Source organism: Oenanthe melanoleuca, chromosome 17 (genome assembly GCF_029582105.1).
Source record: "Oenanthe melanoleuca isolate GR-GAL-2019-014 chromosome 17, OMel1.0, whole genome shotgun sequence".
Lineage (NCBI taxonomy): Eukaryota > Metazoa > Chordata > Aves > Passeriformes > Muscicapidae > Oenanthe > Oenanthe melanoleuca.
In genome coordinates this window covers 4,778,677-4,804,550 of record NC_079350.1, presented here as the reverse complement: position 1 = coordinate 4,804,550, position 25,874 = coordinate 4,778,677, and the positions used below count along the sequence as shown (strand labels likewise).

General features: G+C 49.1%; 1 protein-coding gene across 3 annotated transcripts in view; it reads right to left on the bottom strand.

Moving 5' to 3' along the window:
• Positions 1–12,840, bottom strand: part of RAPGEF1 (Rap guanine nucleotide exchange factor 1) — an 82,619-nt gene extending 69,779 nt beyond the window's left edge. For 2 of the 3 annotated variants that reach the window (XM_056505362.1, XM_056505363.1), the window contains exon 1: positions 12,672–12,785. In XM_056505362.1, coding sequence (XP_056361337.1) covers positions 12,672–12,696 — 25 coding nt within the window. In that variant the 5' untranslated portion in view covers positions 12,697–12,785. Of the gene's footprint in view, positions 1–12,671 lie in introns of all 3 variants that reach the window. The other variant, XM_056505361.1, reaches the window with a different exon arrangement.
• Between the last annotated feature and the right edge of the window lie 13,034 nt (positions 12,841–25,874).

Sequence of the window (25,874 nt, the reverse complement as noted above, 5' to 3'; positions counted from 1 at the left end):
GATAGGGTTTAGATATCAACTGGCTCCATGCCACAGACACTCCCTTAAACAATGGTTACACCCTCTATACAGCTAAAATTGAAATAGCTGAAAAGGAAGACGTTTTACACAAGTTCCCAGGGTAAAACACATCTGAGAAGTACTGGTCTGGGACTGACATTGTTCTACTGAAAGAATAAATATCTGAGTCCAAATCGTATTTCCTTCACCACCTTCCCAGCCTTGCACAAGGAGAAAATCCCTCTGAGCTTTCCTTTTATACTCCTGGTGCTCTCCAACAGCATGAAAACCCAAGGTTTTATAAGACTGTAAATAAATTAGAAGTGCTGCAGATTATGATTTGCCCTTTTGTTAACATCACTGGTAGCACCAGTGAGCCTGTTTGCCAGCTTAGGAGAGGTCTGAAACTCTTTCAGTGTTGACTTTAAGCTGAATACAAATATTGAGTGAGCTGCCTGTACATGGAGTCTTCAACCACAGCAAGCTCCTCACACTTACAATGCTGCCAGTGAGCCAGGGTGTCAAAACAAACATCATTGTATTAATTGCATCTGTTGATGAACCAGCCCAAGAACAGCCTCGTTTCAATCCCAGGCTTTATAAGCCAGCACTGAAATGTTACTGTGAGTGTTGAGATGGATGAGTCAACAGACAAAATACAAAAGCATTTGTAAAGAGAGTCTTGCTGGAGTAATTTGAAAAGCTGCACAGCTCCACAAAATGATGGCTTTTATTGACACAGCTTGTTCATAATAGTCCTTAACCTAGTTTTAAGTTTCAGTTTTGTTTTCTGCACCCTTTCCAGTCAAGGACAGGCAAACACACAAGTACTTTTACCTTTGCAAAGGTGAAAGATCACTGGATGTGTAATCAATCTGAAAATGGCTCAAGAAGTCATGTCAGATACTAATCCTCACTTGGTGAGCAACAACTGGCTCCCCCCTGTATTTTGGAAGCTTTCTTTGACCTTGTGGAGTGGAAGACCTCTCAAACTACCAGGTAAATATAGCACTGGGGCTCAGGGTCAGCCCAAGGCACGAAGCCCTGGCCACACATCCCCAGCCAGCCTCTCCTCCTGGTCTTACTCGGCTGAAATCATCTCTGCAGGGTCACATAAGGTCAGCAGATTCAGGTTACTGAAAGAATGACATTTTAAACCTGATCTCTCTCCCTCTCTCATCCAAAACCATCTGCAACTCATCTTTTAAGGCAGAGATTATTCATTACGGGGGAATTATCCACTAATCAGTTTTTATCTCCAGACTAGGTCCTCATGCTTGCAGCCAGGTCTGGCAGAGGTTTTGGCTCCTTCCACTCTCAGAGCACTGTCTCACTGGACAGACTTTACAATGCAGTGGATGGCAGCTCCATGTGCTCAGGAAAGCAGCCCAAATTCACCAGCCAACACATCATGTGCCAAGGCAGGCACTGAGGTATAAAGCAAGGCTCCAGTTTTGAGTCACCTTTATTGGGCTGGGGTTAGTTCTTTACATCTTCATGCCCAGGGAACTGCTGTGGGAGGTTTCACACCACCCTGATTTTCTGAAGTGGGATAAAAGTAAGCAAAACCACACTGCACAACAGGAGAAGGAGACAAGGACTCCAGTATTTCCCCCCAAACCACACTCAGAGAGAGAGGTCAGCACAGACCTCTGGCTCCCAGCACACTTGCTCACTAGCCTGGCTGCTATTCCGTTTGATATTTGTCACAGTCAAGTGTGAAACTCAAGAGAAGCACGTGGCCAAGTGAGTCAGACCCCTGAATTCTGCAAGTGCTTCTCCCCTACTTATTATAGCTCATCCTTTAGCTCTGCCCTGTGACACCACAGCATTTTCTATTCTGCTCAATCACACAGCAGCTCCTCCAGTTCCTTCCACTCACCAGCACGAAATTCATGTCCATCACTTCCCAGAGGTGACATCCCTGTTCTGTAGGGCCTTCCAAATAAGATGTGCTCTCCATCTGCAATTACCATGCAAGAATACCCCCACAAAAACCCAGGCAGATAAACTGCCTCCTGCATTTCACCCAGAGGCCAAGGCAATTACTGCAGAACTTGCAGTTTGCATCAGTAAACACAGCAATGTAATAGTTTTGGGTTATCTGATTTTCAATTTTGAGGACTAACCAAATTTCAATTTTGTTAAAACCAAACTCACCTGGATTTCTCCTGACAAGCAAATTGTTAAACTGGCCCAAAATCATATTTTACCAACTGCAAAAGAGAAATTCTGGAGATTCTTCAGCTGGTATGAATCAGGATAAAAGGCATTTCACAGCTGCAGAAGTGAGAATATTTTGGGGAAAAGAGATGCTTTTAATTCCCTCTAGTTCATTTAATAAATTCTAAACATCATAGCTTAAAATAATCCTGACAGACAAAGCAGGCCAGACCTCCCTATTCAATAGAGCACAACTATGCATTCACTGCATCAAAACTATTCTCTACCCTCTCCTTATGTAAAATAGCAGGGATGGAGAGAAAGAAACTATTTAGACTGAAGAGCAGAAACCTCTACTCAGACCCATTTGTTTTACTCTGCAAGAATTGACAGATGAGTAATGAAAACTTTGCTGCAGACATAGGCTGTTCTTCAAGGCAGCATCAGTTAATAAACCACAACCACAGCTGCAAAAATATTAAGGAATTTAACTAAATGACTCCTTCAAGGGCAAAGGATTGCAGGAGGATCCAGTTTTTGTGCTTTGTTATCATCCCAAAGGTTAAGATCAGAGCATGCAGCATCAACACAAACTAGTGTTATTGTTTTAGACATAAAAACTTTGAATAACAATTCCATTAAATGTATACAGCTGGGTACTAATATTTCTAGCATGACTCTTTTCCATTATGATAATATTTGAAACTTAGTATACTGTGTTGCCAAAGCTTTTAAATATGAATTATCTCATCTGAAAAGAATTAAATGGTAAAAACAAATTAACAGTAACAATAAAACTTACAGCCTGTTAGCTCTCAGAACCACAGAACCATCAAGGCTGGAAGAGACCTTCAAGATAATCTGTCAGCCATAATCACCCCAAAACCATATTCCCAAGAACCACATCCAGAGGCAGTGACTCCACCACTTCTCTGGGCAACTTATTCCAAGCCTGACCTTTCTTTCAGTGAAAAATCTGAGCCTTCTCACAGGAGCCACAGCCCTGGTATGGCTGAGAAGTGTTCTGCAGGCATTACTTGGATCAGGATGTTGATCCACAGCCACATGAACAGCTCATGCACACTGGAATGATTTCTGAAGCTGCCCACAGCTGATGGGGGAATTTTTTGGTGACATTACCAGTGGAGCTCCAACAGAGTGGATAACCAATGGCTCTAACCTTAGGTACAATTATTTATACCAGCCCCAAGTCCTTACAGAACTTGAGAAGTATCCAAACAATGACATGGGCAATCAACCACCTTCCAACACCCTTTTTATTGCTAATAACACTCTTACACACTTTGCTGCCAAAAGACCCTCAGGATTTACAGATAAATTCCTCTGCCCAGGGCAACAGAGGGTCTGGATCCCTTGGAGCTTGGCAATCACCAGGCTGGCAAGCCAAATTCTCCTGGGTATCACCTGTGGTGCACCTGATTTCTCCAGGGCCCCCTGAGTGCTACACACACCTCACATTTGAGGTCTAATGAAGCAGGTTGTATTTCAGGATAAAACCCAAGAATAAGTGCTGCCAATGAGTATTTAGGGAATTATACAAGTGCTTTCACCCAAGAAACACAGGAACAAAACCAGCTTTGTTTAAAGCCTACCTGGAAATAGGCACAGAGAGTAACAAGAACCAAATTTTCTCCTGGCATGGTTTTAAAGTGTTTCTTTGCCCTGCAATTGCTATCAGTGTTTTATTGGCAACCCACCCTTCACTGTCCCCAGCTGGCTCCTCAGAACAGTCCCCAAAACAAACATATTTGCTTTTTTCCCCAAATATTTTGCTTTTCCTTGCTATTCCCCATTCCAGGCCGTTCACAAGTCAGGTTTGCCAAATGGTACAAACATGGGACAGCTACATTTTCAATTTTGCCATAATGAAGCCTCTTTGCAGCTTCTCAGATCTCCCCAGCCTGCTCCAGAAAACGTGCAGAAATTGAAATAAATTTTAATATCCATTCCTCTGTGAAGTCTGACAGAAATTGGCCAGCAAGTCCAAGAGTAACAGAGGATGGATGAGGTATCACAACTGCCTCATATAAGGATGTTACAGATTAAGGGAGAGAGGTGCAGACAAGGAGCAAACTTATCTCTGAGAGATGTGCCAAGTTATGCATGAAGACTCACTGGTTCATCTTTAAAGGGATTTTGTGCACCTGAATATCACAAAACTGGCCAGAGCTGGGAGTGCCAGCTCATTTCAAACACCATTCCTTAAATTCACTCCATCATTTTAACAGGATAGTTCCACAATGCTCCAAAGTGCTTCTGTAAAACATCCCAGGCAGAGCAGGTGACAGAAGTGCCACTGATTCCAATGGCAAAGAGCAACAGCTACACATTTAAAAAGAACAGAAAAACTCAGCTGAAAACAGAGAAACTCCCCACCTCAGTTAGTCAGTTATGTTCTAGGTATTGCTCATGAAGATATAACATTATGGGGTTTTTTTAAGTCCTGTGAGTTTCAGATGCACAATGTTTTTGGGTGCTGCAAATTTTTCCCACACAGCAGCCCTGGAGAAGCAATTCCAAGCAGTAAAAGTTAAACTCAACCCTGCACTGCTCTTACCATGCTCTGTCAAAAATCCAGCATTAGCCTCAACATCTGATTTCATGTGACCTTTCAAGGGTATTTATCCAGACAAACCACCTCCTGCACAAACCAGTGCTCTACATTTTCTGCAAATCCCTGTCAATTCATAGATGAGTTCTAAATAAACCTTTTGGCAGAATTCCCTAGTTCCTCAAATGTATTATTCTTATATATATAATTCTAGTAAGAAGAATAGAAAATGCAGATGGGAAATATATATCCAAAGAGGGATATTCCATTTTCTTGTATATGAAAGCTGCAGCACACATCACTCTGAACTATGAAATGCAAGGCTGTATTAAGCATTAAAAAGGAAAAAAAAAAAAAAAAGGCAAAATGCTCAAATTGACAAAGTTAATATAGTTAGAGCACAGCTGAAAGGATCATAAAACACCCAAGAAAAACTGTGTTTAAACAGTATTGTCCTGCTAACTGAAGCCATTGTCAGATGGATTCACTGAGCTCTGCTCTCCAGAATTGATTGGAATGGGCTCTACAGCCAGAACTACAATATTGATCTCCCTGGGTGCCCTTTGTGATGTTTGGTTGGTAAAGGAAACTTTCTAAATATGGAATTAATTCCTGAGGCTACTGTAGCACCTCTTGGGCAGCCCAGACAGGACAGATTTGTAGACAGGACCCAAACAAACCCATCAAAAGGTAAGGGATAAAACAATGTGGGCTGTGTATTTGGAACACACTTGTTTTGGTTCCCTTTTCAATTATTAAAGACTCCCTGCAAACTACAGCTGAATGGATACAGAACTATTTATTCAGTCTTCCAGTAAAATTCTATCAAGGTTTAATCAAGCTGCAGTATCTGCTTCCTCCAACCTGTCCAGCTGTAACTATTCTTTGATTTTTAAACTCTACTGATTTTTTTCCTTTGTTTCCAGAAGCCTAAAAAAGAAAACTCTCATGAATTTTCTTTCAAGCCCCAAGATTTTGTACACGTCAGGGATGAAATTAAAGATCTTGTTTAGAATATAAATGGGACTGGTTCAGTGAATATGTTAAGTACTCAACAAAGGGCATCCCCCCATGAAGCCTTCAGAGAGAAAGAATGAGAGCATGAGAGTGCAAGCAAGCTTTAACCTCTCTCCCTGGGCAGAATAATGGATTAGGATTTCCTCAGAGGCACTGATGGCCATGCCAGGATGTTAACTTACATCACAAAATGCACAGGATTTTCATGGCACTAGAAAAACTCTACCCAAAGCAGCAGACACTGTCACCCAGGTAAAGCAAGACAATGCAAAATGTGTTTTTTTCAATTCAAAAAGCCTCAGTTCTATAATTAAGAAACTTCTTCAGTGCCACCCAGGCTCATTCGATCAGAGTGGTTATAAAATGGGAACAAAAAAATTATTTAGAATATAGCTCTTATCAATTCACAGATCTTTTAGATCCTTTCCTAAATATGATACAGTAGAAAGGAGGTGTAGGAGAAGCTGTCCTCCCAAATATTGTGAATATTGTACCTCCCACAGCACCAAGTGAACGCTGATACAGGCTTTTCCTCTGCTTGTTTCTATTCACTTCTCCCTTACTCTCACAGGGAAACATTATCTTACAAACTCCACAGAAGGTGAGCTGAGCTAGCAGCTCAAGCAGCAAAGAGATTTAATGTGAAGAGGCTGTTTCAAAGCTGGAGAGCTCTCACTGAAATATGCAACCCAAATAAAAGCAGATCAATAACGTGATCCATCTCAGGCTGCTGCACAGAACATGGGAGCACATCATTTCTCTCTCACAGATGAAACTGTTTGCTCTGTCACTGCCAGTGTCAGCCACCTTAAGAAGAGACTGGAAATGCATTTTTAGGAGTGGATGCTGTGGGTCAGGGAATGAAGCTGTAATTTGTCAGGCTGCAGCAAAACGTGAACAGCACAACTGCAGAACATTCCTTTGGCAGCACGTCCCAACCTGCAGGATTCCTGCAGCTTCTCTGGATTGCTGAAATTCATCTTGTGCCTCTGTGCCTTGGAACAGGCTCCATGAAAGCCATGGGGAACTCCTCCTTGCCTGATCCCCCCCTGCATCCCTCTTGTCTTCTCCTCTCTGCTCTCCTCGCACGCAACTCAGCCCCTGCTCCTGCTCTCCCATCACTGTGGTTGGGCATCCTCTCATTGTCTCATCTTCCAACCCATTCCACCAACATGTGATGCCCCCTTTTTCCTTCTCTGGCCACCTTTTTATACACCTTGGAGTTCTGGGGCTGCAAATTCAAATTTGCAAAGACAATAAATCTAATTTTCCTTTGACCTGTTCTCCCTTTTCCTCTAATTTCAAGCCCTGAGAATGACACACTGTTCTCCCTTACCATCCCCTCAACCCATTATGTCCTACAGTATTTCATCTGTAGCCAAACTTTAGTTATTAAGATAAAAAATACAAATAACAAAGCTAATCCTTGCAATAGCTACGTGATCTTAATACTCTTTCCATGATACTGGCTGAATCCCATAGTCATAGCTAACAAACAAAAAGGAAAAATGTAACTCTAAAGTAAAATTTTCCAAGTAGTCAGGCACTTACAGCATAATAAATTTTCAATTCTTTTCACAGAGAAAAGCCTATTCTGTCACAAATCAGAGAAGCTGAAGGACCCCTCTCCATGCACAGGATTTTTCTCCAGATAATGTAATGTCTCTATAGGCAGAATCAAAGCTGGAAGGATTCATTTCATGCTAAGCAACAGAACACAGAGGACAAGAGCTTCCCAAACTAGCAAAAGATCCCAAGTCTTGAGTTCCAGCAGAAAAATGTTGTGATTATATGCTTTGGAAAACTGAACAAGTTATATCCACTACATGTATTCAAACTATGCAAAATGATGGGTGTGGTGAGGAGGGGGAGAGAGGAAGGAGGCTATTAAATCACCTTACCTGTAGTTCTGACATGTAATTTGTTATTTTTAATATACAACATAGTTTCAGGTGTTTTATCTGGCACAAAGACAGAAAATCTTCTTTATCATCTCACCTTTGCTGGGGTACAAGGGATCTTCCAAACTGGGTGCTACAGTAACAAACAACTCCAGCTCCCACTAGCTCAACTGAGAGCTACCTATAATACACATAAATGATTGAGTGATTGAATTAAACCTGATTAGCCACCAAATGCCTCTGCCAAGGAAAGTACAGCATCTCTCCAGCTTCTTTAAAATGAAGTCCAGAAAGTTAACTCCTCATGCTCCTCCACTTGCAGTTCAAATGCTGTTAAAATTCTGGATGGAATGCTCTCCTTCCAAAGGATTCCAAAGTCAACAGCAAAGCTCATTTTGCCAATTCTACCCTCAGGCTTTCCACTTTGGAATAAATAAGGTCTTAATGTATATTTCTTTTAAAAAAAACAAAAAACCACACCTTTGCATTAGAATCTATCTGCACTTACAATAGAGTTACTAGAGCATCAATTGCAATTTAGAACTTCCAAAAACATGAGCAAAACCCCAAGGAAACCTGAAAGAGGAGTTACAGATTGACTCTCTTCCCTAGAAACAAACAACCAGGTTTCTTCCACTCAGGCAATTGCAGCAAGCAACGCCATGCAAGTGAACCAAGAGACCTAAATGAGGGGTATTTGTTTTACTGCCTTGACTGACAGTGAGCTCTCACTCCTCCCTGCCTGCCAGGAGGTCAGCAAGAGCCAGTGACTTACCACCACATAAAAATCACAATCAAGAGATATATTTAGTCACTGTGGTTCAAGGAAAACGATTGCTTACACTGAAAATAAATTTAGCAATTGTTTCCAGTTTCTGATTTTCACTGACTAAGGCACAAGCCAGCTGCTTCACATTCCAGTAGCCTTCAGCTGTCTTTTTGCTCCACTCCTTGCCCACTTCCCTCTTACAACTCAACCATCTCAACCCTGCAGCAGTTATCCCACAGGCTACATTTGGGAGCACACCACCTGTCAACCTACAGTGGCTTACAAAAGATGCCAAATTCTGCTCCTTGTGCCATTCTGTAGCAATCAGCAATCACCTCTTACCTGTATTTTACCTCTACACAAAACCAGCCTGAATGGCTGATGCTGTTCAAACAAGTTACAGTAAAAACACACCTGGGATGTCACTATGGGAGCAGCACACAACAGTAGGTGCTAAAAGCCTAAGGAAAAATTGGAACTGAACTGCCTTTGGGGTTGAGAGGTAAGGTTTGGGAAGGGTCTTATTTTCAGATTTGCAGATAACTCCTACTTAGCTTGAAAACCACCAGCAGAGAAGCATTTAAGCTGGTCAGCTGCAAAATTTTCTAACCTGAAAGCACTCATTTAATATTGAGGAACATGGTACAGCTGTGAATGCACAAGAGAACTGAGAGAGTCCTGCCTAGTAACCCACCTAAGCATGACAGACAGAGAAACTGCATAAACTGTACAGGTATATAATAAAGCAGGCAGGCTGATTTCCATAAAATGATCCAAGACATGATGACAAGTTCAAAATATACCCTCTGCAAAAACAAAATCTCCAGGAAACTTCACGTTAGTATAAAAACATTTGCAGATGAACAACTCAGAATCACATAAACTGGCATGAAGGGCTACAGATAGAACATTAAATTTCTACAAAGATGGGAATAATGTGACCTCCTGAATTGTTTCTTCAATTCTGTCATTTTCTCATGAAGAGTTCTCCTGGGGTTACCCCTAGGTGTTTATCTCACCAAAGGGTGAGAATTTGAGGTGAATTTGCTCATCAGGCAAGTGCTTATGAGTAAAAGGTAAAGCCAACAGTGGTTTTGGTGTTCTGGGAATAAACACATCCCACTGGGTCCTGAGCAGAGCAGAGATGACTGCCAGCACTCCAGGTAGCTAACAGCTCTCTCAAACAACCTTTAGAAGGCAGCTGCTGGAAAACCAAGTTCACAAGGGAAAAGAAAACCCTGAAAGAAATAAGACTAAGAGCGAAAAAACCAAGCAGAACAAACCTTCAAAATATGGCACCCATATGTTCTTTGGTTTTAATAAAAGGGCATTTTTGAATTGACTTTTTTCATGACAAGGTTTTCAGAGCTGATGGTGTCTAATTCCTCCCTTACTCTCCCTGAATGATGCAGAGTAGCTGAATTCCCTGCAGCACGTAATCCATCAGGTAAATAAAAACAGGAATTCGTGCATCACCATGGTAACAGGAAACCCAAGCAGAATCTGTGACCTTCTCTGCTCTTTCTTGGCATCCCTATTTTGGATTTCACATCAAAAAGGGAGAGAGCAAATATTTTCTGAAAGTGAAGACAAAAAGTCACAGTTCTGGAGTAGAGAGAAGCCAGTGGCCATTCCTTCTCTTCAAGGCAAGGAGGGCTCTGCTTTGGAAAAGTGTCTGGAATTCTCCTGGTGGGAGCCTACCAAAGCCCCTAGCAAACCCCAAATATACCATCTTCTTCTCCACTACCAGATGGCTGCCCTTCACTCCAAAGCAGAGCTCTGAATTGCTCTACAGTGACCCTTCTGTTGATTAAACAGCAGCACTGAGAGGCTCCAGAGGGAGCCTTGTCTGCTCTTCCTTCATGGACAGGATGGAAGCTGTTATCTCTAATCATTTATTATTGTTTTTTATTGAGTGCCAACAAGGTGTTTCAGTTAAGGATGCAGGCAGCAGATGTGTGAGGGTCTCTGGGGGTCTAACCCTGTCAGGGGTAACACATTTTTTTCCAGCAGCCTGTCTAGATGGAGACATGAGTCAAACCAAAGCCCACCCAAAGTTTGTCACCATGGCTTGTGACCAGGCAATAGTCTATTTTATTTATAATATAATGCATGAATTTCTGTCCCTGTAAGAAAAATAAATTCAAATGTACATGAATGTACAGACCTTGGACCTCACAGCATTTTTTTCATGAGTCTGTATCCTTTGTTCTGCTACTGTGCACATTCTGACAAACATTACCCCCAGTGGCTGTGGTATTAGAGGCTGTGTTTATTTGGTGACACTATTAACCAAACTGTTTGTGTCAATCAGAAGTTCAAACACTCAGAAACAGCAATGGAGACAATCCTGCTTTGGAACAGCTGGTTCCCAACCCTCCTGCCCTGCCTCTTCTCCTCCCATTTATATCTGGACCGGATTTTTTTTTTTAACATCCTTTCTAAAGAAATGAAAGTACAAGCAGTTGAAAGGATAGATTCCCAGATTTACAGTTTCTCTTGTTCAGCAAATCATCACTGTGATAGACTTCCACTGGAATAAATGTCTCTGCATCAGGGCTTCTCCCACTGCATCTTCCAACTGCACACTCACAGCACCCATCTGGATATGGATCCTGCAAGATCCTTCAATTCTTCAGTGGCAGCTCAGTGTGGCTGGTCTCTAGGTTGTGCAGGGTATGATTTTTATATGGTATTTTATTGCTATTATATGGCATTTTATATGGTATTTATATTTATATGGTATTTCTTGGCCTCTCTGTTCTATTGTTTATGGAGCCATGCTGGGTTTGTGTGTGTCTCCAGAGTTATCTTCCTGTGCTTGAACTCCTCACACTGCCTCTCTGGTGTGGAGCTCTATTTACTCTCCTCCCAGGGTTATTTACTGCACGCGAATAAACAAAACGTGATCACTTATTTATACGTCTGTAATTACTGTCTACAGTTACTAAATCCCAAGCCAAATTCACCTCCAAGCATAAACAAGTGGCAATTATTCCGGAGCTGGCCCGAGGTCTGTGTACTCTGCTAACACCTTCCTTGCTCGCTGGAGTAAGGGACGAGCATGGAAAAGCTCAGCAGGAGCAAAGCCACGTTGTGAAATCCCTGGTGCAGGGATTAACCTGCCGTATTTCTGGAGTAACATTTGTCCCCCGGTGCTGCACACACTTGTCAGACAGTAGCCCGGCGCAGAGCTGGAAGCACCCGAGGAGGAGCCGGCTCATCCCCCGGGCTGCTCGGAGCGCTCCGGGGTGGGATGAGCACAGCCAGAGAGCGATGTTACTGCCTTCACTGCTCGGAACCAGCATCCTTCCTGCATCCCTGGCAAACCTGCATGCTCCGACAGCCCGACCCGGGCTCTGCCCTGCGCTCCCCAGGAGGAGACAGCCCAGCTACTCCCCAAATGAAACACGCAAAACAGCATCGATCTCTCTCTCTGCTAATTAAATGCAACATAATTAAACTACGTAACTTCGCTGCTTGATTTGCACAACGCTAATTGAATCTTTGAGCGTACTACTCCCACTACAGAGAAAAACAGGGTCATTCAACCATCTAAAGTGACAACTGAGAACCAGGCACGGCTCCAGCAGCACAGACAGACAATATGATCCGTGCTTGAGCGTTCCCTTGCAGAGCAGGAGGAACCTCAGCAGCCTCCCCTGGCTCTCATGAGCACCCCAGGCAGAGAAAAACCCTGCAAGTTCCCTCTGACATTTGCCCACGGACTCATCTTTTCTCACCCTGCACCAACACCAATAGAGGAAAGTTGGGAGAAGTTGAAATTAATCATTGAGCGTAGGCCCCAAAGCGCTGCAGCGCCGGCTGCGCTGATGCTCCGCTGCACGGCAAGGACGGAACGGGTGCAAGAACGGAAAAATTAAAATAAAGGGAAAAAGAGGAAAACAGCGAGGAAGAAGGGAAGCGCGGAGGAGACACAAAGCCCGAGGCAAAGAGCAGCGCAGGACCAGCCCCGGGGGACGGGCAGAGCATCCATCCCCCGCGGCCCCGGGCCCGGCCCGGCCCCGCCGGCCGCCCGCGCTGTCAGGAGCCCCCGCGGAACCTCTCGGGGCTCGGGGGGCCCTGCCCGGCTCCCCCCGCCCCGCCGGGCCGCGCCAGGCCCGCGGCACCGCCGCAGCTCCCGCAGCTCCCGCAGCCCCGGCGGCTCCGCTCCCCCGGCGGCTCCGCGGGCGGGCGGCGAGCGCGGCGCGTCCCCTCCCGCGCTGCCCGCGGGCCTGCCGGCGCTCACCTGCTTTCTCGATCTTGCCGGACATGTCGGAGCCGGCGCTCGGCGCTCAGGCCCGGCGGCGCACGGAGCCGGCCGAGGGGCTGCCGGGCTCCCGCTGCTGCCGGGCGCGATGCGGGAGCGGCTCCAGCGGCGGCCGTGGAGCAGCGCCCGCCCCCTGCCCGCTCCGCTCCGCTCCGCGGGGCCGCGACGGGAAGGGGCGGCCCGGGGCTCCCGCCGCGCACGCCCAGCGCCCAGCGCCGCCTCCCGGCCGCAGAAGGAACCGCGGGGCGGGGCCGGCGGCGGGGCGGGCACGGAACCTCCGCGGAGGGGTGGGATCGGGATGGGATCGGGATAGGAACTGGGGGGATCGGGGTGGGATCGGGATGGGATCGGGATGGGATCGGGATGGGATCGGGGTAGGATCGGGGTGGGATCGGGATGGGATCGGGATAGGAACGGGGTGGGATCGGGATGGGATCGGGGTCGAATCGGAATAGGATCGGGGTGGGATCGGGATAGGAACGGGGTGGGATCGGGATGGGATCGGGATAGGAACGGGGGGGATCGGGGTGGGATCGGGATAGGAACGGGGTGGGATCGGGATGGGATCGGGATAGGATCGGGATGGGCACCGGGATAGGATCGGGGTGGGATCGGGATAGGATCGGGGTGGGCATCGGGATAGCATCGGGATAGGATCGGGATGGGCATCGGGATAGGATCGGGATGGGATCGGGATAGGATCGGGATGGGCATCGGGATAGTATCGGGATAGGAACGGGGTAGGATAGGGATGGGATCGGGGTGGGATCGGGATAGGAACGGGGTAGGATCGGGATGGGATCGGGGTCGAATCGGAATAGGATCGGGGTGGGATCGGGATAGGAACGGGGTGGGATCGGGATGGGATCGGGGTGGGATCGGGGTGGGATCGGGATAGGATCGGGATGGGATCGGGATGGGATCGGGGTGGGATCGGGATGGGATCGGGATGGGCACCGGGATAGGATCGGGGTAGGATCGGGGTGGGATCGGGATGGGATCGGGATGGGCACCGGGATAGGATCGGGGTGGGATCGGGATGGGATAGGGGTGGGATAGGGATGGGATCGGGGCGGGATAGGATCGGGGTGGGATCGGGATGGGATCGGGGTGGGATCGGGACGGGATCGGGATGGGATAGGGGTGGGAGCGGGATGGGCACCGGGATAGGATCGGGATGGGGTCGGGATAGGATCGGGGTGGACATCGGGATAGGATCGGGGTGGGATCGGGATAGGATCGGGATAGGATCGGGATGGGATCGGGATAGGATCGGGATGGGATCGGGATAGGATCGGGGTGGGATCGGGATAGGATCGGGATGGGAGCGGGATGGGCACCGGGATAGGATCGGGGTAGGATCGGGATCGCAGGATGGGTATCAGGATCCCGGCATGGGCATCAGGATCATCGGGATGGGATCGGGATCATCGGGATGGAATCGGGATGGAATTGGGATCATCAGGATGGCATCGGTATAGCATTGGGATGGGATCGCGATGGGATTGGGATGGGCATCAGGATGGGCATTGGTATGGGATCAGGATCATCGGGATGGTAGGATACGATCGGGATGGGATCAGGATCATCGAGATCATGGGATGGGATCGGGATCCTGGCATGGGCATCGGGATCATCGGGATCATCGGGATCACGGGATGGGATCGAAGTGCCGGAACGGATGGATCAGGATCCCAGGATGAGGATCAGAAGGGGGATGGATGCCAGGATGAGGGATGGGCATCAGAATCCTGAAATGAGGATCAGAATATGGGGGTGGGGATCAGGTTCCCAGGATGGGATCAGAATAATGGGATGGGCATCAGGATCCAGGTCTGGCTGGGAGGGACCGCAGCAGATCAGTCAGTCTGACCTCCTGCCTCTGCCCTGCTCCTGTTTCTGCCCCTATTCCTGCCCCTGCTCCTGCTCCTGCTCCTGCTCCTGCCCCTGCCCCTCCCCCTGCTCCTGCTCCTGCCCCTGCTCCTATCCCTGCCCCTAGTCCTGCCCCTGCCCCTGCCCCTGCCCCTATTCCTGCCCCTATTCCTGCCCCTGCTCCTGCTCCTGCTCCTGCCCCTGCTCCTGCCCCTGCCCCTGCTCCTGCCCCTGCTCCTATCCCTGCCCCTGCCCTGCTCCTGCCCCTGCCCCTGCCCCTATTCCTGCCCCTATTCCTGCCCCTGCTCCTGCCCCTGCTCCTGCTCCTGCTCCTGCCCCTGCCCCTGCCCCTGCTCCTGCCCCTGCCCCTGCTCCTGCTCCTGCTCCTATTCCTGCCCCTGCCCCTGCTCCTGCTCCTGCTCCTGCTCCTGCCCCTGCCCCTATTCCTGCCCCTGCCCCTGCCCCTGCTCCTGCTCCTGCTCCTGCCCCTGCCCCTGCTCCTGCCCCTGCCCCTATTCCTGCCCCTGCCCCTGCCCCTGCCCCTGTCCCTGCCCCTGCTCCTGCTCCTGCCCCTGCTCCTGCCCCTGCCCCTGCCCCTGCTCCAGCTCCTGCTCCTATTCCTGCCCCTGCCCCTGCTCCTGCCCCTGCCCTTATTCCTGCCCCTGCTCCTGCTCCTGCTCCTGCCCCTGCCCCTGCCCCTGCCCCTGCCCCTATTCCTGCCCCTGCCCCTGCCCCTGCCCCTGCTCCTGCCCCTGCCCCTATTCCTGCTCCTGCTCCTGCCCCTGCCCCTATTCCTGCCCCTGCCCCTATTCCTGCCCCTGCTCCTGTTCCAGCTCCCTGGCTGCCACCCCAACCCACACACTCACTTTAATCTGAGCCCGGGGAGCAGTGGCAGCTCCCTGGGGTCAAGTGGCTTCACTCCAGAGGGAAGTGACAGCAGAGCCCGGGGCGGGCAGGGCTCCAAGCAATAATAAAATAATTATGGTCTTATTTGAAAATTAACTCATTTCTACAACCTAATTAGGGACAAACATCACAACAATGACTTGCAGGTAGCCCTGTGCTATGGGCCAATAAATCTGAAGCCTGGTGAGCTGTCAGAGACTGTTTATTTCCCTTATCAAATAAATCATTCACGAGGCTGCTATTTCTGTACGCTTTCCACACAACTTTGAAAGTGACTTCATGAGCCTGTTTAAACATCTCACACACCCAGGGCTCAGCAGAAGGTATAGGAGGAAATACCTAAGAGGCAGAGTATGCATTTTTCACTCATTAATTTTTTCGTTGAGAGGCTTGTGGGGAGTTCCTGAGCACATTTGCTTAATAAATCCAATAAAAAAAAAAAAAAAAAAAAAAAAAAGGTTCTGGTAGAGGTTTTTCTCTGGCTCCCACAGATGTGGATGGTGGCTGTTGTAGCCACGCTGAGCTGTGCTGACTCACTCGTATTAGTGAGCAGTAGTAACGAGGAGCTGCGGCGGGTGATGCTAATGAGAGCAGACCCGACTGGGAGCACGCACAGGAAGCAGACAGATGAAGTAACAAGCTGCTATTCTTACACCCTCCCGTTTTCAGGCTCAGGCAAGGGAGAAGCGTGTGTGCAATAATGTGAGATATGAGCAGAACAGCTACTAAATTGGAAGGTCTTTTCATAGTCTCTGATATAAAAAGCCCCGTTGTGCCCATGATGTGTTGCCTTCCGGGGGATGCTGGAGTTTCTCTTGTGGTTTCTGCATTAAGATGTAACTCGCAGCGCTGGGAAAACCTGATGTTTCTAAATATCCCCTGGAGTCAGCTGGGGAAAAAACACCTCCGAGCTGATTGTGTCCATCTGAGTGTGTTGTTAAGGGCAGAGCTGTGGCCAGGGGAGCAGGAGATCTCTGAAGAGAGATGTCATTTTTCAGGCTGTTACGGAGCAGTGTGAGATCCCACAGGGATGGATCCTGCAGCACATTTGGACAGACAGAAAGGATGGCAGCAGCTGGTTGCCTTCAAGAGGGAGCAAAGCTGGAATACCCTACAAAGAGCCAAATTTTCAGGTGCTGATGCTACATCAGGAAAAAGAAATTAAGAATATGTTTGGTACCTGCTTTGTTATCAGATGTGAGCGCAGTGCTAAAGTTCACCTTACAGGCGAGTTGTGCCAGATGTGGGGGCAACATCTGGAGCCTCCTCCCCCAAACATTTCTTTGCTGGGAGAAATTCCCTGGCAGCAAAACCTGCCAGGAGCTCTCGGCAGATGGTGGAACCCCCGCTGGAGGCTGCCCGGGCGGGCTGACAGCACCTGGGGAGGGCAGCAGACATCAAATGCATCTCCACAGGGTCATTTCCTGCAGTGAGTCACCGGCGTGCACACTGACCCACTGAACGGGGAAATTGGGCAAGAGCCGAGGGCTGGAGCAGCGCAGCTGAAGAGCGCTCCTGCCCTCTAGTGAGGGCTCGGTCCTGAGCTCCCAGCCCAGCTCTCCCCATCCCCTCTAGTTTGTGCCATCAGGGCTCAGGTCCTGCTGCGCTGTCCCTGCAGAAATCCCAGGAGGTGGCGGCCGTTCACCCCAAACTACGCTGAGTGGGCTTTAGCAGCAGGGTATAAATGGGATTATTTAGGGGAATGCAGTTTAGCCAGCTCCTGCTGCCTTCTGAACCAGCACTGGCCTTGATAACATCGCTGCTCAGGATTGTTGCAGTGTGATTAAGATTCCAAAACTCACTGAAAAGCATTATCCGATGTGCATGAGGACCCTCAAGTGACAAACACACCGCAGAGACCCCATGTGCCTCATCCCTGCTCAGCCTGCAGGGTGGAAAGTTTTGCCACAGGGAAGAGGTGAAAAAAAAAAAATGTATGGGAAGCAACTAAAGCAGAAGGGCGAGATTCTCACTTCCTGTTAATGGCTGCAATTCCTCTGAGGTCTTCAGAGGTGGAAAAAATAGGAGTGGGGTACCAGTATGTGGTGGAGAGGAATTTTTGGTGGAAGAAGAAGACAGCACAATCATGGGGGACACACTCTGGGTGAGAGATCCAGAGGAGAGATGCAGGAAGGGACAGAGCTCTGTGTCAGTCCCCTGGAAAATATACATGGTGTGAGCTGCATCAGAGTTCATGTGAGCAAAAAAAAGGCAAATGGGAGACACTGATTTTGGGCAAATCTCCACTTTCACCTGGAGGAAGGGTCAGTGTTCAGGTTTTTTCTGCACAGCAGCTGACGGTACCTGACTGGAGCTGTGTGACCCCAGTGCTGTGTGTGAGAGTGAGAGATAAGTTATTTTTATTTTTATTTTTATTTTTATTTTTAATTTTTATTTTTATTTTTATTTTTAGAGCTGATGGTCTGGGCACATTGTCGGGGCTCCCCCTGTGCATCCCCCGTGCCCCTGGGGCTGGTCCCCCCGAGGGGTCTCACCCTGCAGAGCCTCGGGGGGGTTTCCCCTGATTCTCCCATTCCTGTCAGGACTTTTTCGCAGCTTTTTCCTTTAAAAAAGGCGAGATTTGGGTGCTGGCTCTAGAGGGCAGCATATGCCGGCACATGGGGCTGGGGGCACCGCCGGCTCCCCAGTGCTTATCCCGAGGATGCTCCCCAAAGGCAGCTGTCCTCTGTCTGCAGCGGGACAAGGAGCTGTAGAATCATAGAATGGTCCGGGTTGGAAGGGACCCTTAGAGGTTATTTAGTTCCAAACTCCCTGAAACCAGCAGGGACACCTTCCCCTGTCCCAGGCTGCTCCAAGCCCCATCCAGCCTGGCCTTGGACACTGCCAGGGATCCAGGGGCAGCCACAGCTGCTCTGGGAACCTGTGCCAGGGCCTGCCCATCCTCATTGTAAAGAATTCCTTCCTCATATGTAATCTAAATTAACCATCTTTCAGTTTAAAGCCATTACCCCTTGTCCTATTGCAACACCCCAACCTTGAGATACCTTGATCCCTTCCCTGCTTGGTCACAGACTTCTGGTTTGTTGTTTTATTTTGTTCTCCAGACACATCTCCACTCCAAGATCAACAAACCCATTGGGTATCTGGGGTGGGTCACTCAATATTTCAGGGCTCCCCATCTGTAAAACACCAACAGCCAGGTGGGCAGGGGGGCAGAGCCTCTGGTCCCTGGGACTAGGGGATTAATCAAAAAATAAGTAAATTGCACTTTCACATCTGTCTGTTAAAGTGGCAGCTTAAAGTAAAGCTTTTTGATGTCTTTTTCTTAGTCTTTTGTGAAAAGAAGTAAATAGAGAAAAAAATGGTTGGCTTCATGCTGCCACAAGAGGATGAGGTAGATCTGAGGAGGGACTCTGAGAAGAACCCCAGGCCCTGGGATTATTAAAAAGAAAAACTGGGAGAGAGATTAAACAGCTTATGACAAACCCTTTGTACATTTAAAGTAATTAGGGAGGTGAGGGTGGAAGGAGAAAAGGCTCTAAAGGTTCTTTCTCTGGTTTAATCTTTTCCCTCTACTGGGGACTATATTTCACAGTGGAAACACAAGCATGTGAATCACCAGCACAATACATCCTGGCTAACAAGGTGTCTGGCACTCCAAGGTGTTTCTGTCAGCACTTCCTCAGTGGTCTGGCTGTCCTTCCACCTCCCCACACCTGAGGCTTCACATCCATGGCTCATCCTCCTGGGGGTTATTGGGATGGTGGCAGGTGACTGAATAAAGATCTTTGCTGTGCATGGCTGGAGCTCGGCTGCTGACTTTGCTGACCACATCCTGGTCCATCTGTGCTGCCTCTAACAGCAAAAGCAGCTCTGAGCAGGGTCTCTGAAGCCTGCCCTGACCCTTCTGTGAGGACAGAACTGGTGGGAAGATGGGAAGCCCCCTCTCCTTTCAGAGGAAGGGTACCTTGGGCAGTCCTTTCCTTGCAGATAATGAGGGCATCTTCCTGGGACACAGATGGCCCCAAGCCCATCCCCTTTGGATGGCTTGGACATCCCCCAGTGCCACCCTGCCACAGACCTTGGCCAGCCTCTGGGCACTGAGCAGGCAGAGGAGAGGAGGGTTTGCTGTCCCCTGGCACAGCTGCTGGACAACCAGGACTGTGGGAATAGACTCTGCCTGCTGCACCTGAGCTCTTCCTCCACCTGAAGCATCATTACCAGTCACTGCTGAAGATGGAACTCCAGGAGATAGACACATTTCTGTGGCAAACTCTCCCTTTCAATCAGAAGATGTCCTGCTGCTCCTGCTGCCAGCAAGGACTGGAGGAGCTCCACATCCAGAGCTGCTTCATTGCAATGCAGTTCCCATCCACCTCTGGATGAGGGAGACAGCTCACCACAAAGCCAAGGGGTGTTCAGGAAGGACAGGTTGGAGAGGCCCAATTTAGAGCACCAGAAGCAAGCCCAGCTCATACACAAGCCCTCTTTAAAACCTTGCTTTTCTTTCAGGTCATTCTCCATGGACAAATGACCCTTCCTGCCTCACACTACAGAGCGAGCAGATGCTGAAGGTGAACCAAGTCACTCCCTGCAGGAAAGAGAGAAACGAAAATGAATCAAAAAAGGAAATCAAAATCAATATTACAAAGTCAAATAATAAAAATTGTGTTATGGAAACAAAGGTCACCCAGGGAAAAATGTAATTGGACGTGACAGCCTAGATTTCCCCTCCCTGCCAGTCCCAGGTGGGGAGACCTTGTGCCCAAGCCAAAGTGTCACCTGGCCATGATGCTGAGGCTCCAAACGCTCTGCACAGCTGACAGCAGCTGCAGGAAGGGTGGGGGAGAGAAACCTGGGGGAGCTACAGGCAGCTGTGTCTGAAATAGCAGAGGTCCTGCAGGGCTGGAATGAGCTGTGCTGGCAAATCCACCTGGGGAGCCCAGCAGCGAACACAGGAGCCTGTGGCAGGTCAGGAGGGATGTGCTGAGTCCTGAAGGCTGCAGGAGATCCAGAACTGGGAAAGGCAGCACTGCCTCTCAGCAGAGAGGGGCACAGCACAGCACAGAGGGAATGTGTTTGCTGCCAGGGCTAAAGGGAACGTGGGGCAGGCTGGCCCCTCTGTGCCTCAGTTTCCCTGTCTGTAAAACGACCCTTTCACCTTTGCAATTAGGCAGGAAAGGCACAGACACCTCTGGATCTCATAAATGAGCACAGCAACCACCCTGGCAGCTGGAATGAACATCAACCAGCAATTCTCACCCAGCTCCTCCAAGGTCCCTCTCATGCAGGGTGACAAACTTCAATGTCTCATGCAAATCTTCATTTTGGCCCTCCTGGCCTTGAAGGAGGGACTGACTGACCCTCACGTTGCTCCCATTTTGCTGCACAAGCCCTGACACATTTCAGATAAAATTGTAAATGTGGGACACATCCCTCTGATAAACTTCAAACCATTATTCCTCAGCCCACAGCACTTCATCATCAAGCTGCTGCTGATGGGTTGTTTGGTGTAGTTTATTTTCTTCCTTCCTTTATTTTATTCTATTTTTAAACTTGACCTCCTGATTCCTCCTGGGAATTTATGTTGGATTCTTTTTATTATTACTTTCTGTCTTTCTTTCTTATTTTGTTTTTGTTTTGTTTTGCACAAAGTCAGCAGCAGGGAGATAAACTTCCCATGAAGTCCATTTGCCAACAAAGCTTTCTTTAGCACAGCAGATAATAGGAAAGCAAAATGAATGCTCTGGCTGGACATGACATTTCCAGCACCATGGTGACCATGGCATTGCTCTCTGTCCCCCTGCAGCTGGCCCAAGGGTGAGATTCAGCCCCATGAAATGCTGATTTCTTTATCAGCTCAGAGCCTGCCCACCTGCAGGAGCTGGAGCTTCTCCATTCTCTGGCAGCCCCATCTCAGCAATCTCCTCTCCAGCTGCTTTCCCCAGCTTTGTTACCTTGTTTTTGGCCTTCAGAGCTTCCCTGCAGGCTGTGGCATTTGGGGGATGTTTCCTGCATGCTTAGGGGGCAGCTGGGTTTAACCAAGGAATAAGAAGAGAGCAAAAAATTCACCCAGCTTTCAGTACAATTAGCACGGGATCAAATAATGTTTTCTCCCCAGCTTAAAGGGGGACAGGTTTTAGCTCAGTTTCTGATAAAATTGACACTGCTGTGGTCAGGATGGCAGAAAACCCAGCATGCAGCACATTTCAGATGGACATCAAGACTCATCTCCTTGTGGCTGAAAGGGTTGGGCAGAGCAGGGAGAGGCAGCAGAGCTGCTGTGACTTCATAAACTTCACCTTCAGCAGAGTCTGCTCATCACCCCATCATCACAGCCAGGATGGAGCAGAAATGGAAAAGATCCAAAGAATTGCAACAAATAGCATCAATAATCCATGAGAAGAGATTAAAAAGACTTAGGGCTATTTCGTTTAGGAGAAGAGGGGATGGGATAGAGGTGAAGGAAGGCAGGGCAGAGGCACACAGAGCACTGACTGAGGTACAGGAGGGGGCTGGAGCACAAGTTTGGCCCTGCAGCACCAGAAGAGGAGCCATGCAATGCAGTCAGAGGAGGGAACCTCCCAAACCAAGAACAGAGCTGCAGGGTGCCCTGCATGAAGAGCCACAGGAACGTGGAGCTCAGCAGGACCTACAACGCCAGTGGGCATAAACTGGAACAGCAGCAGGGCTTGCCAGGATTAAATTTAATATCTACACACTGTCTTGACGGGATTTTGTACCTCTGGGGTCTCTGGCATGGACTCTGCTGAAGGCAGGACAGTGGGGTGGGGATGTAAACCCCTGGGGTAATTCCTGTGCCTTCAATGTTAAATAGCCCCAGGACTGGCCTAGAGCTACTGATGGAGAAACAGGAGCTGGATGTCAGCATCTGCCTGGAACAGATCCCATAAGCATCCTTGAGGGACTGGGCTGTGAGATGAGAGAAACTCTTCTGAGGACCTATAAAAAAGGAACAGTGAATAATCACTGTCATCTACGAGCTGTCCTTCATCTTGGACCCGAGGGTGAGAGCCTGTGCCTGGGGACACTGAGGCACCAACAGCTCTCCCTCCAGAGCTGCACATCTCCAGGGATGCAGGGCATGTCAGCAGGGGCACAGCACAGAAAGGAAAGCAGGTTCTGAATTCAGGGTGAGGTGGGTGCTCAGGGAGGGCCAGGGGATGGAGGAAGGATGCTGGGGGCTCCTGCAGCCCCTGCTGTGCTGGCTTGTCCCCCTGCCCCTGCCAGCACCCCCAGGGCTGGGGTCAGCACAGCCTGGGTGACACTGGTGGCACCAGAAGGAGCAGGGACAGTCACCCCTGGCTGGGTGATGGACAACAGGAGCAGCTGAGATCCACATGGTTGGTTTGGAGGGTTTTGCTGGTTTGCTGTAAGAGGCCCAAAGCAGAGGAGCTGTCAGGAGGCTGGTGACATTTATGAAGAATTAATCCCTGTGTGTCACTCCCCAGCCTGCTGGACAGTGCCTCTGTGCTGCTCAGGACAGTGTTTGCTTCAGGGACTTGCTGGATATTTTGTTCCACAGTCACTTTTTCCACTTTCTCCTCCCCCTCCTGTCCCACAGCTGCTCTCCCCTCCCAAATTTTCCACATGGTTTGCTTTGATCATCCTCTCCCTCCCTGCTACCCCAAGCCCCCAGCCTTTCCCCAGACACAATCCCCAGTGCTGTCTCTGCCAGCTCAGCCCTATTTCATCTTTAAATGAGGCTTTAAAGACTCTTTGCAGGGGAAGAAACAAACATTCCTCCTCACAGCGCCCCGCGGATTCCCTGCCAGCCCAGCCCAGCCCGGAGGCTCCTGGCCACACCACAGTGACAACTTCTGCTGCTCAGCCGCCCTCAGGGAAGAGAAAATGAGCAACTGTAGCTTTAAAACAAAGATTAGATGCAATTTTTTCCCTTCTCTCCCTCCCTTTCTCTCTCCTTTTTTTAAAGGGAACTTGTCAAGGTTTCCATCAATAATAGATAATGGTGCATCACTCTGGCAGGTTACACCCTCCGGCTGTTTTGATATTTTCCAGAGAATTTGTCAGCAATCTTACAGCAAAGGAGGGCTGGGGGAAGGGTGCAGGGGGGGGGGGAGAGGCCTCATTAATTTTTTGTCATTTGCATTCCTGCTGCTAAATAATGTATTGATTGCTCTTTCTCTCTCCCTCTTTAATTCTCTCTTCTGCAGTGTCTCAGCCCGTGGCCCTCACTCGGTGACAGATGAGTTTGTCAGAGGCACCAGACAGCTCCTGCTGCCCAGGACCGGGCTGGGAGAGCTCAATGTGACCCTGGCACACGAGTCACAGGCCTGGTGACACCGGGGGACACCGAGGTGGCACATCCCAAGGACAGCAGCACAGAGCTCCCAGCACGCCTGGATGTCCCCAGAGGAGGGACTGCCAAAAATCTGAGGTGTGGTAGCAATGCACAGACAGGGAAACCATCACCCTGCCCTGCCCTGCTCCAGGGGAGTCAGGGATCTGCAGGAAGGAGCTGCTGGAAAAGCCAACATGGGCAGCTCTGAGAGCAAATGCTGAGAGGATTTTGGTCTCCTAACTCCAGGAATCTGCTCCTCTGTCCCTTCCACAGACCTTGGAGACAATCAAGGTCCTTTGAGTTGGCAGCTGAGCTAAAGGAGAGCTTGCACATGATTTGGGCTTTGCTTATCTTAATGCTTGGCTTCTCTTTTAATTAATAAATACTTAATTACATAGTTAATATTTTAATATTTCCTTTTAAAAACATCTGATTTAATGGAATTACTGCCAGCTATTTGTTTTGTATGACTTTTATGTTTATTTTCCTCTTTCACTTCTCGTTTTCCCCTCCAGCCCATTGCTCTAATCCCTGAAGCTCCCATTGATCTTTGATACTGGAAATTAGGAGGAAATTCACTAAAATTGCTTCTGGAAATTTCCAGGCTTTCGGGTGAGATGCAGTGTTCCCCTTGGTGTTGATGTTATTGGTACTCAGGTACCTCTCTGCAAATGTACCAGCCCCTGGGGAGAGGAGGAGTGGGGATGGGAGGTTGTGGGGAGGTGCCCAGGGAGGGGAGGTGGGACAATGGGACACCCCCAAGGTCATCCCCAAGGAAGGGGAGAACCCTGAGCCTGTGTTTGCCTTCCAAACCTGCACAGGCTGTGTCAGGAGCAGCTCACCTGCAGCCAGGTGAGGATGGAGAAGCTGTGGGCTGACAGGAGGATGTGACCTGCAGCAGTGACAGCTCCTCTCTCTTCCCTCAGCCCTTGGCTCCTTGCTCCAGGGTGCTGCCCACGCCCAGCCCTGCACACGGTGGGTGGATGCACTGAGAGTCACTGAATTAAAGCAGAATTCCTGAATTCCTGCATCCCCTTCCTTTTTCTTTCCTCCCTCCCTGCCCGGGCAGCCCTTCTACCTCTCAACCAGCACACCTGATGCCCCAGGTGCAGCTAAAAGCAGCATTCCCCCAGCACAGGTGAGCTGTGCCTCACCTGGGGTGGGACATCCCCAGCCCCTCTGGGGCAGCCCACAGTGTTCCCACTGTGATCTCCAGCCTGTTGGGATAATAAAACAAATAAACACAGGAGTTACAGCCAAGGCACTTGGGGCACCATAAAACAGGCTAAAAGCAAATACAGCATTGTTAATCCATCACAAAATAACAGCCTCTCACCATCCTGAATGCATCAAAAACGAACGAGGGACTGGCAGGGTCACAATTCACTGGGGGCTGTGTGCAGTGTGGAGCAGGGCTGGGAAACAAAGCCCAGGGGCTGAATCAGGACTCCAGGGACTCCAGCCTTCCTGCCCAGGTGTGTCTGGAGCCAGTAACACCAGGCAGGGAGCTGTGCTGGTGGGACGTGCACACGGTGAAGCTGGAGGTGGTGTCCTTGTCAGGAAAGGAGGGGATGAAACAAACCGGGATGAAAACTTCACGGGACTCTTTAGTGCTCCATCTTCCCACTAATGAGGGCTCTGCATGTGAGGACAAGAGGAAAAAAAACCCACCAGGAGCTAATAAAGCCCCGTGCCTTTGCTGACTGGAGGCAGCGGCGCTAATGAAGTCACCAGAGAGATGGGATTCCTCTGGCAGCTCTGACACTGCTCTGTGGAGCTGTTATTTTAATTCAGTCTGAGGAAACAACAATACAAACGGAAAAAAGGCACAGAGTGGTGTGACATGCCCAGGCAGCAGCCAGTGCCAGGTTTGCCTGGGTGGGAGATGGGTTTGGGATGGGTGTGATGGACTCACAGAGGGATGGGATGCTCAGGGCACTCAGAGCTGGGTGTGAGCCCCCCTGTGTGAAAAACCAGGTTCGCTTTCCTGGTGGATCTTAAAAGGTTTAATAAAAGACAATAAGAGACAAACAATAAAGGAAAAGGTTATAATGGCTGGGTGGGTGCTCAGCATTGAGCCAAGAGCACCCTGCTGTTTTGGAGACACCCCTTAAATCCAT